Source organism: Cricetulus griseus, chromosome 6 (assembly GCF_003668045.3).
Source record: "Cricetulus griseus strain 17A/GY chromosome 6, alternate assembly CriGri-PICRH-1.0, whole genome shotgun sequence".
NCBI classification, from domain to species: domain Eukaryota; kingdom Metazoa; phylum Chordata; class Mammalia; order Rodentia; family Cricetidae; genus Cricetulus; species Cricetulus griseus.
Window position 1 is genome coordinate 105695347 of NC_048599.1, and position 15197 is coordinate 105710543.

The window sequence follows — 15197 nt, forward strand, 5'->3', positions numbered from 1 at the left end:
AACCCCCCACAAACAAAACCTTATCTGTCACATATCTTTTCTGCTCCCCCTGGATGGTGAGGCCTTCTATAGGGTGTATCAGAGTCTATCGTATCCTTTGGGATAGGGCCTAGGCCCACCCCCGAATGTCTTGGCTCAGGGAGTATTCCTCTATATGGAATAGGCTCCCAAAGTCCACACCTATGCTAGGGATAAATGCTGGGCTTCTACAGGAGGTCCCATAGATTTCTGAGGTTTCCTCACAGAAACCTAGACATAGAATAAGGATTACCAGCCTACAATCTACACTGCCAAAGAAGCTAATAAACAAGGAGGATTCTGTTATTTTTATATTTACAGGTTAGAGACCTATGTTAACATGATTTCCCGCCCCCTTTTGTCCACTATTTGTGTGAAATGAATTTTATTTATAAAAATCTCTAAACATTCTAGGACAGCTTAGGCTACATAGAGGAATCCTGCCTCAAAAACAAAACAAAACAAACACTGGCATTTTAGACAATCCCAAGAAATCAAAGGAAGTATGTAAACTTATTGATAGGAAGAAACAAGTCCAGAAAGTTTTTCTGACTTGTACTTGTATGGAAGAGTATATCCTGTGCATAGTTTGCAATTGCACCCACTAGTCTCCCACACATAAATATTTATATGTACCACAACATGCAAGAACATTTCATATTATTTTACTCATTAGTTTGCTTCTTTAGTATTGGTCATTATTATGAACCTATCATTTGTTCAGAATAATTTTCTCTGAATCTATGTGACAAAAGGGATTATAAATTGTCATCCCATGTGCATCACACATATGCCTTTGTTCCTCCTAGCAACCAGACCTCCTGGTATGTGCCACCCAGATGAGTTTCAGTGCCAAGGAGATGGTACTTGCATCCCTAACACCTGGGAGTGCGATAGACATCCGGATTGTATCGACGGATCTGATGAGCACAATGGCTGTGTTTATAAGACTTGTTCTCCATCTCATTTCCTCTGCGACAATGGAAACTGCGTCTACAGACCTTGGGTCTGTGATGGGGACAATGACTGCAGGGATAACAGTGACGAGAAGGACTGCCCTGCCCCGCCTTTTCGTTGTCCCTTTCGGCATTGGCAATGTCCAGGCTACAACATTTGTATCAATCTGAGTGCCCTGTGTGATGGCAACTTTGACTGCCCAAATGGGACTGATGAGTCCCCACTTTGCAGTGAGTTTCCTGACATTTTACTGCTATAAATGCATTCTGGACAGTGTCTGCTGTAACCCAGCACTTTCACAGTCCCCAAATAGTATTTTGGGAAGGAATTTTAGTTTCTCTGTGACTTCATATCCCTGATAATTAAATTCTAATAAATCATGTCTGCATAACACTTCTCTTTAAGTCCTTTGCACTTGTGCCTGTGTTTTCCCTTCTTTTTATATCATTGTTTAGGAAAATGAAACTAAATGCGGACATCACATCATCAAGTTAAATGCAGCTCTCTTAGTAATGTGTTCATGAACTTCTCTAACTTTAATCAGAACTTGTCTTATAACAGCCAAAATCTGGGGAGTTGTTTTGCTGTGATTAAAATGTTCTGATTGGCATGTGGTCCTAACTACTGTCCCTTCTCTTTCCTCTTTAATTAACACTCACTCTCAGATGAACCACAGCAAGGTATGACTGTGAAATATTTTAGACTCTTATGATTTCACATGTGTCATGTAAATGCTGAACTTGTACTAATTACTGTGCCTTCTTCTTCTAGTGCATGTCCTGTGTTATGACTACCTATAAGTTGTGGTGCTCATGGCCATAGAGGGTATTTTCATACCCAGGCACATAACCTGGCTTTGGGCAGGTTCAGTCATTGCCATGTTGGCCCTAAGAGTAAGGAATGATGGTGTGTTAGAAAATCTGTGTCCTTTCCATTTAATCACTTCCCACTTTTTCTGTGAAACATTTAAGACCTATTGTTCCGTTTCTAGTTAGGTTGGGGAATCCTGGAGGGAGCAAGTTAGATTTCTCTGTATACTTCATCAATGACAGTTTCTTGATGTCAGCTTTATTTCCTGGAGGGTGGTTGTAGAGTCCTGTTCCAATGGATAATCTATCCTCAGGCAATTCAGAGAAAACACTAACCAGATTATCCATGAGAATGTTGCTCTTAATAACTCTCATTAAAGTTGGAAGAGGATTACATCAAAGTGAGCCAACAAAACAAAACAAAACAAAAAGCAAGAATGTTTGACTTTCCCCCTGTGACTCTTTATTCTAGATCAAGACAGCTGCTTACATTATAATGGTGGGTGCACTCATCAGTGTGTCCAAGGGCCCTTTGGAGCCACATGTGTATGTCCATCAGGATACCAACTTGCCAACGATACCAAGACCTGTGAAGATATAGATGAATGTGATAGTCCAGGCTTTTGCAGTCAGCACTGTGTAAACATGAGAGGTACCTTCCGGTGCACTTGTGATCCAGAATATACATTGGAAGGTGACAGGCGGACTTGCAAAGTCACAGGTAATCATTAAGCTTAAAAGTGAACTAATTCCAGGAAATTAAATAGCCTCTCCTAGAGTGTAAGCATTTGGTAAGGCTGATCAGTGTTCAGCCTGACTAGTCTTCCTAGTCAGCTTATTTAATGCCTTTTGACCTATATGAAAGTGAACATACTAGGTATTAGAATATTGATCCAGCTGCTTTCAAACTGATTCAACAGAGGAGGATTTAAAGGTTGCTTATTGCAGGGCACAGTGGCATATGTCTGTTATTCCAGCACTTGGGAGGTAGCATCAGGTCAGCCTAGACTTCATAGTGAGTTCAAGGCCAACCTGAACCACATGAATCTCTGCTTTAAAATGCCAACTTTTGTTTTCAACTAGGCTTGATGAGAGTGGTCCAAGGGACAGACTGATTTTTAATACCATGAAGTTTCCATCCAAGATCCAAGAAATCTTTTCTTTTCCCTATGAAGCAGGCTAGGAAAACAAAATTCCTTTTAAGGATGTATCTTGGAAGTAGATACATCATTGTTATCTGTATACTATTGGTCAGAACTCAGTCATTGGGTTACTGCAGCTACAGTGGCGGCAGAGGCCAATCTATGATGTATAACTAAAAAGACAAGGGGGAAAGGAATATTAGTCAACAGGCAGAACTCTCTGCTACAACTAAATGCTTAATAGAAGACTTGATTCCTGCCAAGAATCAAGCCTACATTCTGCTAAGGTAGATAGAAAAGTACAACAGTAAAAACAGCGCTAGGATGACTGTAAGTACAGCTCACTCCAGACTGGTACTCAGATGTACACTGCATTAATTCAAGACAGCAAGCTGCTTCAGAACACAACTATTTTAATTACATACTAATAAATGTCAATGAACAATTAAGGTCCCATGACCCAGCTTAGCTTCTGATGAGATCAGGGGTGTCTATAATGGTATGGCTGCAGAGTTAAGAATGAACAGATTACTTGTTGTGTCTTATTCCCCCATTTCTCTAGTTTGGTATCACCCATTGGATGTTGAAGAGACCCTTTAATTGTATCTAATGTGTTTTCCTTTCAGTTCATTGACAATTTCTTTTTTCCTTTTCCTGCACAGCATCTGAAAGTTTGTTGTTGGCTATAGCAAGTCGTGACAAAATCATTGTGGACAATATCACTGCCCACATGCACAACATCTATTCACTGGTCCAGGATGTTTCTTTTGTGGTCGCTCTTGATTTTGATTCAGTCACTGGTCGTGTCTTTTGGTCTGACTTACAGCAGGGCAAAACCTGGAGTGTCTTTCAAAATGGAACAGACCAGAGAGTTGTAAGTGCTCTTCTATAGCCATTCTGTATTTATTATTACTCCTCTCCAAGGGAAGGTCAGACCCTCCCTTGTTCCAGGCAGCACATCATATGTGTGAGGTCTGGATATTCCTAACTTCAGTGCTGTGGGTCTGCTCTTCAAGCCTCTCTATGATTCTATGCCCTGTGATGCAGATCCTATGGGGATCTCTTATAAAAGCGGAGGAAAGTGCAAGAGAGTAAAGGAGTTCCTGCACTGAGTTTGTCTGATTAGTTATTTTTTTATTTATGCATCTGAGTTTATGTCTGGTTGCAAGTAGAGGCCAGAAGATGATATCTGGTCCCCATTGGTGAGCTGCTACATGGGTGCTGAGAACAAGTCATTTGCCAAAGCAGCAAGTTCTCTTAGTCATTGAACTATCTCTTCAACTTCCTGAGTTTGTTTCTTGATTCCTGACTGTCACAATTTCTTTATTGAATTCTGTAAGGGCTCACACATTGGTAGAGCTCTTAGCAAGTGCCGAAACCTTTAAAATCAAAATGAAACCACTCACTAATACAGCTATGTCTCATTATTTAAGACTATGAATGCTTATACTTATCCTTGAAAACATTTCTGTTGACTCACTGGTTAGTTACATTATGAGACTTATTCTAGACTTTCATATGTCTATGTTTGTCTCCATTTATTCTAATATCCACCACTTATTTTTTTGTCTGTAGGTACACGACAGTGGTCTCTCCGTGACAGAAACGGTTGCAGTAGATTGGATAGGTCGCAATCTTTACTGGACTGACTATGCTCTGGAAACAATAGAAGTTTCTAAAATTGATGGAAGCCACAGGACAGTGCTGATTAGCAAAAATGTCTCAAACCCCAGGGGACTAGCATTAGATCCAAGAATAGGGTAAGAAAGACACTTACTAGTGTGAACGACTAAGTACTGAACGACTGTTAGATTTTAAATTAAGGCACGCAGTAATGCCTCATTTAGCTGTGATTTTGATACAACAAACTTTTAATGTCTGCTTGAAGTTCATGTTCATTTCTAGAGAATCCTTAGGTGTAAGGGGAAAAAGAAGAAGAGGAAGAAAAATTCTCTCATGTATTTCAGAAGCTTTGAAAATCTCTCCTAGATTTTTATGTAGATTCTGTAGGTTACAGAGTTTTCTATAAGATGATGAGTTAGTTTATGTTCAGTATGATGCTGACTTCCCAGATAGTGAGAGTTATTATACATCAGTGAAGTTTATAATGAATCTCTGAAGATGGAGAAATAAATCCACTAATTCATCAGGCCATTTCCCTGTTATGATGTACTACATGTTTTATGTACATTATAAAAATATCTAGATGGCCTGTGGTTGTATTATGATCAGAGTCATGACCCAGGTGTTGTATTAGGTTAAGTGAAAGTTATCTTCCCTGTAAATATATGTTCCTTCTTTTCACAGTAACCATCTAATGTTCTGGTCTGACTGGGGCCGTCACCCTCGAATTGAGCGAGCCAGCATGGATGGCACCATGCGCACAGTCATTGTCCAGGAAAAGATATACTGGCCTTGCGGCTTAAGTATTGACTATCCCAACCGACTCATCTACTTCATGGATGCCTATCTTGATTACATTGAATTTTGTGATTATGATGGACACAGTCGAAGGCAGGTCATTGCTAGTGATTTGGTAAGTTTGCAATAAACACATTTAAACTACGGTAGAAACCAGTATTAAGACAACCAAGAACAAATATGCACAATGAGAATAAAACAAAACAAAAAAAAACAACCCATAAACAATGGTGAGGTATAATCCACCTTCTGTTCCTAACAAGAAAATTAATATGTTTATCTTAGTCATAGATCGTACCATGTCCAGGATAAGATTAATAGCCAATGTGACTATTAAAAAAATCATGGTTTAATAAAAAGTAAGAAACTAGACTCATATTTCTCAATGAAACTAGAGCCTGTTATGTGATTACCTTTAATATGCTTTTATTCAATGAATTCTGCTTATGTTTTACAAGTTTGCCAGTGCAGAAAATTATGTAGATTACCAAGTAGCTGTCACAGTTTAGTCCCACGAGGAGACTTTCTGCTATTGGGTAATATATGCCTACAATATAACAGATTGAGTGGCAGAAATAGCCCCGGAACAATTTTAAAACGAATATCCAGGGTCCTTCCTAGCTAGACACTTGTATTAGCTACTTCCTGGTGTCATCAGTATTTAAATGCTGACAAAGTCTCCTTGACCAGACATCCCTTTCCATTTCTGGCTGAGGTCTCATTGTCTGGTTCTGCTTCTAGGTTCTCCGCCATCCTCACGCTCTGACTCTGTTTGAAGACTCTGTGTATTGGACTGACCGTGCTACCCGTCGGGTTATGCAGGCCAACAAGTGGCATGGGGGGAACCAGTCAATTGTAATGTATAGCATTAACCAGCCTCTTGGGATTATTGCCATTCATCCTTCAAGGCAGCCCTCTTGTAAGTGATAACACATACACAGCCTGTTTGGGAATAGCATGGTCATTTCATCTTCTGGACGTGTTAAGTGCGTGGGCAATGCAGTTTCTTTTCACTGATTTCAGGTCTCCATGCTTTTTCCTTGGCCTCTGCATCTTCCTTGCTTTTATTTCCTACCGGGAAAGCAGTCCTTTGTAGGTGACAGCCGCATATCCTCATAATGTCATTTGATTCAGCAATTAGCTACTTCCTTTTTGGTCTTGTTAAGCTTGTAATTGTTTGGAGTCTTTATGATACCAACTCCTTGTAGGTGTTCTGCTGTGGCTACCCATGTCACCTTCATGCACGGGTGTGTGGGTGGACAGAGCTTGTAAAGATTTGGCCTTGGTGGGAGGGACAACACTTAATCGTCCCATACTCTTCTCTCCTCACATCTCTCCAGTGGTGTCCCACACTCAGAGTCTGGCCCTGTTTCTTCTGTGGCTTACATTCACCGTGCTGGACTACTTCATGGTCTAGTGGCACGCCAGGCGAGTTCTCAGCTTTGAACTTTTGTATTTATTTGTTCTGTCTTGAACATCTGTCTTCTTTCTGCCTCTGTCAGAATTGCTGCCTCGTGCCATTTAGGGTTTTCTGCTCATGTGTCACTTTATCAGAGAAGCTGTCCTTAACCAGCCGCCCCCCCCACAAGATAGCTGTCTTCTCACCATGTTCTTACATCTTATCCTCACATTCTAAATTATCACCCACAAACATGAATTCACAGGTGCGTTTTCTTTCTAGAATTTATGCTCCATGTTTACCTTCAGTGTCTTTGAGACGTCTCAGATGCTCAATATTTTTTTTGTGTGTGTTAAGAAAAGAATAGATTAATTATTGAGCATACCATACGTAGAAGAAACAGGATTAAGAAACACGCTGTGAGACCAGAGAACTAACACATGCATAGGTGGAAAAATGAACTTGGATAGATGTATACCATGCAGCTAGATCATTTTTAGGTCCAGCAAGGAGACATTGTATTTATATTTATATTATGAGTTCTAGATAGTTCAGTGACTGGTTATAACTTGCTAAGTTAGGACCTTGTTGAAAGCCCTTCCTTTCTCTAGTGCCTCTGCAAGCATTCCCCTTTGTAACATTGGGAGCTCTGGGGAGGACCATGACCCTGAGCACTGTAGTGCAGGCAGTTTTCTGTTTACACATGCATTCTTTCTTCCACAGCCCCAAATCCGTGTGCCTTGGCTTCCTGCAGTCACCTTTGCCTGCTTTCGGCACAGGCGACTAGACAGTATTCTTGTGCCTGTCCTTCAGGATGGAACCTCTCTGACGATTCTGTCAACTGTGTGAGAGGTAAGTGTGCTTTGATGAGCAAGTCTGCCATAGTGGGTGCTGGGCTATGAAACCCTCAACCCAGTTCTAACTGAAACTGAGAGTGGTATTTCCCATTATGTTCAGTGGGGATCCTGTGGGCTGATTCAGTTGAACATCTCTACTGTTAGCTGTGCATGTGGTCGAACCATCTTTAACCTCGTATTTCTTACACTTGCCTTTTCTGATAGGGGAGTTTTCAAATTCTGTAGAAATCTGTTTGTGTACAGCTTGTACTTTTTTTCAGGTCCGTTTATTCTTAAACAATAGCGAGTGATCTGTCCTGTGTCTTATGACTCCAATTTCAGAATTGTTAGTATTATTATCTGATACCTCAGAAGTAAGTACTGTCTCTGAGAAATATTACAAGTGGCTATTTGAGCAATTCAATCTTAGTTATCTTAGTGGGTTGATTGAAGGGTATGTGGAGTATTATGTCAAGTGCTCTGGAGAGAGCAAAGGGAAAGAGAAATGATTTCTCCAAGAGTGTCTACATGCATATATATCTTAAAAATCATCCTCTATTGCTCAGAAATTTAAAAAGTTACTCTGAATATGATCATTTCTCACTGAAGAGTGAATGTGTTTTGAAACTGATACAAATTGCTAGAGATAAGTCGAAACTAAACTGTTAGTTACACTTAATTTTTAAATTGAAGCCTGAATCTATAGTGAAACTGGGCTTTCAAGTGGAAAATACATTATGGATTCAGGTCATTTATAGTGTTTACAGGTTATAGTGTTTGCAGATGAGGTCCTGATGGTGAAGCCCCATCCAGATATGTGGCATACTGCACTGATAATCCATGATGAAAGGATTTAATTATTGGCAATAGTTACAAAGGGATTGGCATTTACTATTTTTCTTGAGAGATTTATTACATTACTAATCCTTGTTGACACTATTTAATTCAGTGTGTCCTTGAGTCTTTCAGAGAAGATTAATCTGTGCATAGATACTTTAGATAGAAAGCATTCCTTCACCAAAGATTGTCAGCTGTTCATTGGGGACTATCTGATGGTGATTCCAAATATTACCACTTGTCAGTTTACAAATAATTCCATGAGTTGGCTTTAGAAGTGGTCTCTAGTATCCCCTATTCATTTCTGACATGTAGCCCGACTGCCTATATGGCCATTAAGAAAAGACACATCTCCCCCGATCCCCCCACCAATAAGTTTAAATGATTTACTAACATGCAGATAAAACATTTGCTTGATTTAGGTGCTCATTTGCCTTTGCTAAGACTCTGGAATGGCCATGACAGTGCTTCTCTGATACTGTACATGATACACAGATGGTTTATGTTGGGGAGGGGTGATGGGAGAGGTGCTTGCCTGTGTGGGGCACTGCAAAAGCAAAAACCAAACCAAGCAAGTATCAGTAAACTAATAGTGGTTATTGGTGGATAGGGGGATTATGGAGTCTCCTGGTTGGTTTTTTTTTCACAGTTTTACCTTACTATGTGTGACTCGAGTGCCTATGCACATGGGAGAATGCGCATGTCGCAGCATGTGTGGGCGGATGGCAGAGCACCACTCTCAGGGGTCAGCTGTTTGCTTCCACTGTAGGTTTCAGGGTTTGAACTCAGGTTGCCAGGCTTGTGTGACACTTTTACCAACCGAGCCATCCCATTTGACTCACTTTTTCTAATTTTGTAGTCTAAAATTATAGGGATGTGCTTTCTTACATTTACTTAGGAAATACATTTCCCAAAATGACCAAACCAAGTAGACAAACTCTAGTGGAACACAGATAAATGCACACAGATATACACACACTCATACACACACACTCATACACACACACACACACACACACACACACACACACACACACACACACAACCAATGGTCTCCTGAAAGCAAGGTAATTTTCTTACTTTTCTACTTCTCCATCCCCCAATCAAGCTCTAGAAATACAATGGTGAGAAAATTAAATGCAATAGTAATTGTGTTACATTGTGAATTAGAAGGAAGGCATATATTAACTAAATGATGTCTGAGAGGCATGAAGCAAGATACTATTCACCAAGTTATGTTTCACCTCTCTACCTGTCGAAGTCACTTCTTGGTAAGGTTATATATTGGTAGAGAGAGAAGATAGTTTGTTAGTGTGAGTAAGGAAGGAGAAACTGAGAACTATGCACTGGGCTGTACTCTCAAACAGTCTTATGTGGAGTTGAGGGCCCTAGGGGGAGGCCTGTGGTTACTTATGACACACCTGTTGTAGTTAATGCTGCAATGCTTGTGATAATGTTGTTTTTACAGGTGAGCAACCTTTCTTGATGTCTGTAAGAAACAGTGTAATTTTTGGAATACCCCTTGATCCTGAGGTGAAGAGCAACGATGCTATGGTTCCCATAGCAGGGATACAGAATGGCTTTGATGTTGAATTTGATGACTCAGAGCAATTCATCTATTGGGTTGAGAACCCGGTAAGTTTTGGATACATTCAATGTATATGGTCATTATTTTAAGACAAAGTAACCTCGGGGAATTCCAGGAAGGCATTTGATGGAACTCCTGGGGGTTAAAATCTTTGCTCCTTGGGGGCAAACATTTCTCTAGCCCCCTTTAGCTTGAGACTCTTTGTTTTCTTCCTTCATGGAAGCAATCTGACTCTGGTGAAAGAGACAGGAGAAAGAAAGGAGGCTGAAGAGAGCTCTGTGATTGGCGTTGTGTTTCTCGTTGACCTCTGAGCCACTTTAGAATGTGCTTTTAATTTTTTATTTTTAAGGCTGTATGGTGAGCTTTTCTTCCCTGAAAGGTCAGGTACTCAACTTTGCTTTCTTTTCCCAATAAGTGAGGAGCACCAAGAAAACACTAGCAGATGGCAATGGCTGTAGTATGAAGAGGGCTTCTGCATAGGGGCTGTACCCCTGCCTCAGGTCAGCTCACCTCTCTTGTCTTTCTTCTCAGGGTGAAATTCACAGAGTGAAGACCGATGGCAGCAACAGGACAGTGTTTGCTCCTCTGTCTCTACTGGGGTCTTCTTATGGCCTGGCCTTAGATTGGGTATCAAGAAACCTTTATTATACCACTTCTGCAAGTCGGTCCATTGAGGTAATGCTTCTATTATAATATAGCTACAAATATTGCTTTCAGATTAATGTAGAATATAATGTCAGGCATGGTGGCTCAGTCCTTTAATTCCAGTACTTGGGAGGCTTGGGCAGGTGAATTGTCATGATTTTAAGGTCTGCTTGGGCTACAGAATGAGATGTTGTTGTCTCAAACCCAGAGCCAAAATGTACAACCAAAAACATCTACAAAACAGCAAAAACTACTACAAAATATATTTCCACAGGAAATAAAAACCATCTTACAAAAAATAATAGAAAATTCTATTCTGTTTCCTACAAACTATCAGTTGTACTGTGCCCCTATAAAGGATATTGCTTAATTCACAACATTCCAAGAAAGCTAATTAAAATCATAGAAGAAATACTTTGTCAATTATCAACCAAGTTTATAGCTAACTCTGTTCTCAGATAAGCATCACACTATGGCTCCAATGTAGTTTTTCTAAGAGTGAAAGACAAAATAGAAACTTGATTCTAATTTCTCTCCTCTTTGAGATAAGTACTCTTTATATCTCAGTCCCCAGAAGACATTCTAGATGCAGGGTAGGCTTGACCTCACATGAATTAAGTCTGTGCCTCCAGTATTGGTTTTCTCCATTCTGGGATAAGGACAAGTATGTGTGGGAGTATTACTTCATGCTAATTTTGAAAGTGAGTCCCTAAGGAGAAAGAAGGGGTTTGAGAGGAGTAGTCAGTAGACCTCAGAGTTGACACGTTGCTGATCCATTGATTGTCCTTTGGTTTGTTGGGTGAGAGTCCTGTTAATTATGAGGGAATTGCATGGCTGCTTGGTAGAGTCCTTAGTTTATTAGTGACTCACAATGAGTGACAAATTTGCAATATGCATAAATGCCAATCTGTGGAATGTCTCAAAGCAAATAGAATCAACTGGTGTGAAGCGATCCTGAGGGCCCATCTGAAGAAATAGCTGAAATGGTTGGCTTCAATGCCAGGAATAAGTGCCAGAAACCCAGACCTATCTAATCCCATTTGACAGTGGCAGAGGGTACTTTTCATAATCTGAAGCTCATCAAAACATGATGTGTTGCTGAGAATCCCACAGTTAAACCCAAGGCCCCCAGAGAAAGGTGATGATGAGTGCACTCTCTCTCTTTTGGTGTCTTGGTTGACTGCTTTAAATTTCCAAAAGTATCACTATAGGTCTCCAGCAGCAACCGGTAAAATGAGTAGCCTGTTGGGGAGCGCCTGAGTGAGCATATAAGCGTATCGAGAGACATAGTCACTGGCAATGCAGAAATCTAGTTTGTGATTGAGCCTCCAGTACAGTATTATACAGTGGGGAGAATCCAAATCAGCATCTTATTCATCTTATGCATTTTATTCATCCAGCAGTTCTTGCTAAATGGTTCATATGGATCAGTAGTCTGATTGGTCCTGGATATTTAAAAAGATGTGCAAAACATTTTTTTCCTTTTAAGTAGCTCACACACCAACCAATAATTTTGCTAGGATTAGTAAAAGAAGTGTTATGTGGAGGGAGGGGCAATAGAAAGCTTATTAATGTTTATTTGAGCGGAGCTTCAAGGATAACCAATGTCTACTTCTAGTATGGAAAAGGCAGAGGGATAAAAACCCTGAAATGAAAACCAAAGCAAAACCAAACACATATTATGAATGGAGGCAAAAATATTAATCTCCACTCATGAACTGTTTGACCTGGGACAAATCACTTAACTTTGAACCTCTTATGAAACAGGGTGTAAATTATCACTGTATTCAAAATGGGAGATGAATAATCCAAGGGTTTGCATTGGTTACCCTCTTAGTTCTTTCTGATGACTGCGTGGGATTCACACTCCATTCTTTGTTGAAAATAGGTGATGTTGAACCTGCTTTCCACTAGGGGTAGCTGTGTGCCTATTCCTTGAATAAATGTGTAGCTTAAAAATGAAGCCTGCAGGCGGCTTTGTGAGAGAACTTGAGGTAGAATAGAAGTCAAGAAGGGACTTAACGTGACCCAAGGAGACCCTTAGGCCCAGAGAAGGTAGGAGGTTCTCATAGAAAAGGGCAACTTGATATGAGAAAAATTATTGTAGTTCAAGCAGGAATTAGAAATGCCAGACAAAGTGCAGAATGAGGGAAAAAGGCAGTGTGTGTGTGTGTGTGTGTGTGTGTGTGTGTGTGTGTGTGTGTGTGCGTGCGTGCGCACGCGCTCTCTCTCTCTCTCTCGCAGATGCATGCATGTACGCTAGTGTTTTGCCTGCCTATGTGTTATTGCAACCTGCTGAAGCAATGCCCATGGAGGCCTTATGATGCCGAATTTCCTGTATCTGGAGTTAGAGGCACTTGTGAGCTGAATGTAGGTGCTGGAAACTTAGATCAGGGTCCTCTGGAAGAGCAGCCAGTGCTCTTAAATACTAGGTCATCTCTCCAGCCCTGATCATGCTTTGTAAATTCTCATTTCTGCTGAGGTTATTCCTCCCAGCCCCAGAGGAGAAAGTGGAAGTGGGAATATGTAAACACGATTAGACAGAGGTTATGGGTATCTCGTGCCATCACTGGCCATGCTTTAGATTTAGTTTTGCATCCCCTCTGTTTCCAAGAAAGAAATTCAGTTCTAATACATGATTTTGCACCATAGGTGGTGACCCTCCAGGGAGATACACGGTATGGAAAAACACTGATTGCCAATGATGGCACCCCTCTTGGCGTTGGCTTCCCAATGAGCATAGCTCTTGATCCTGTACGTGGGTGAGTGATACCAAGTGGTATGTATGTTCTGTCTGCACCACCCTTATCAAGGCCCTGTTCGGAAGTGTCCTGTTAACATTTCAAACTGTAGGATATGTGTCATTTGAACAATGAAGACCCCAGCGAGGAAGAGCAGGAACTCAAAATTATGTTGAATGTGAAGGATGTAATCTCTTTCTTCCTTTAAGTTCAAGTAAAGAAGAGTATTTAATGGTCCCTATGCAAGAATTTTAGTAATTAACCATGATACAAGCCTGGGTAATACATTCTGACTTAATGGACCTCGAAGGCTGAGTGGATAAAAGATTCTACTATCCAGTTTTCGGCACTATTTAAATCTTCAATACTATTCAAAATGGCCTGTAGCACTCAGATAACAGAACTCTAGAGACTGACATATATATGCAGGCAAAATTCTTCCCAAGTGATGAGTAAACATACAAAAAAGTCACTGCCTGTTGCCATACATTTAAGGTTTTTCTGTAAAACTGTATTGCCCTTATCTATTTTCTGTTTCATGAAACCACAATGCTTTTCATGGTTGTAGGAAACTGTATTGGTCAGACCAGGGGACAAACAGTGGAGTTCCTGCCAAGATTGCAAGTGCTAACATGGATGGAACATCTTTAAAAATTCTCTTCACTGGGAACCTGGAACACCTGGAGGTTGTCACCCTGGATATCCAGGCGCAGAAACTCTACTGGGCGGTCACCAGCAGAGGCGTGGTATGAGCAGCTTTAGTTTTCACTACCTGTTCACACTACTGTGTGATTCCGAATGTCTTGGGTTACTTGGTAACCTGAATCACAATGCTCTCCTTGGTATGTGCAACAACAGTCCCTCCAGAATGCTGGTTATTGTTTTTCCTATCAACCTTAGGTTTCATTCCGGATAAGCCATCACTACTTGCCATTTCTTACTTGTCCCTTCAGAGACATGGGTTAATGTTTTTAGTGATGTCATGCTTTTCTTGAAAAGACTCTAGGTTCTCCCATTGCAGAGTAGACACACACACACACACACACACACACACACACACACACACACACACACACACACACACACACACACGAGACTAAGCAAGCATCTCAGCTCAGCAGCTGAAGACATGGTTAGTACACATGTGAAATTTCCTCTACTGATTATTTTAAACCCTTATATGGAACCCTTTATACTTATACTCTGCAATAAGTGCACTGTGAGATCCTATTGACACTTGACCATTGCTGCTAGGCTTATGATGTTTGCCCAATGCTGCCCTGCAGAAGCAGCTTCAGGGCTTCAGCAGATTCTTCTCAGCTTCTCTAGTCACTGGCAGCTCGGAGGCTCATGATTTCTTTCTTCTAGGTTTTTGGAATTTCTGTCATTTGTGGCATATAACCTGGGTTCCCTTGTCTGTGAGGTAGCAGGCAATTCAGATCTCACTGTCTCTGTCAGTAGTGGCCAGCTGGGCTGTTGGTGCAAAACAAAGCACAAACAGACAGAATTTTGAACGCAAGTTAAACAGCTACATCCCCACACTCCCCAGAAATAGTCTACACCATAATACCCTGCTTGGCTCCCATCTAGTAGGGCTGGCCTGTAATTCTGGGGAACATGCCTCCTATCCTGGTTAAGGAAGTTGTGGGTGTAGATGTTACAGCTGGTGTCTGTCAGCTACTGCATGATAGCGCTCAGACATTTCTATGTATTCTTAAGCATGCTGTGAGTCATTGAGTGCTCTCTCAAAGACAAGAATGTTTGCCTGTTCATCATACTTGTGATGGACCAATTCAATAACATA

At 40.8% G+C, this 15197-nt stretch overlaps 1 protein-coding gene across 1 annotated transcript in view; it reads left to right on the top strand.

Annotated features, from left to right (window-relative positions):
• Lrp2 (LDL receptor related protein 2) overlaps positions 1–15197 on the top strand; it is a 129637-nt gene that overhangs the window by 53069 nt on the left and 61371 nt on the right. The window contains exons 26-36 of the mRNA XM_035447068.1: positions 828–1205; positions 2257–2505; positions 3589–3800; positions 4502–4686; positions 5234–5462; positions 6089–6266; positions 7470–7598; positions 9888–10054; positions 10539–10682; positions 13305–13414; positions 13962–14139. Of these exons, the coding sequence (XP_035302959.1) occupies positions 828–1205; positions 2257–2505; positions 3589–3800; positions 4502–4686; positions 5234–5462; positions 6089–6266; positions 7470–7598; positions 9888–10054; positions 10539–10682; positions 13305–13414; positions 13962–14139 (2159 nt within the window). The remainder of the gene's footprint in view (positions 1–827; positions 1206–2256; positions 2506–3588; positions 3801–4501; positions 4687–5233; positions 5463–6088; positions 6267–7469; positions 7599–9887; positions 10055–10538; positions 10683–13304; positions 13415–13961; positions 14140–15197) is intronic.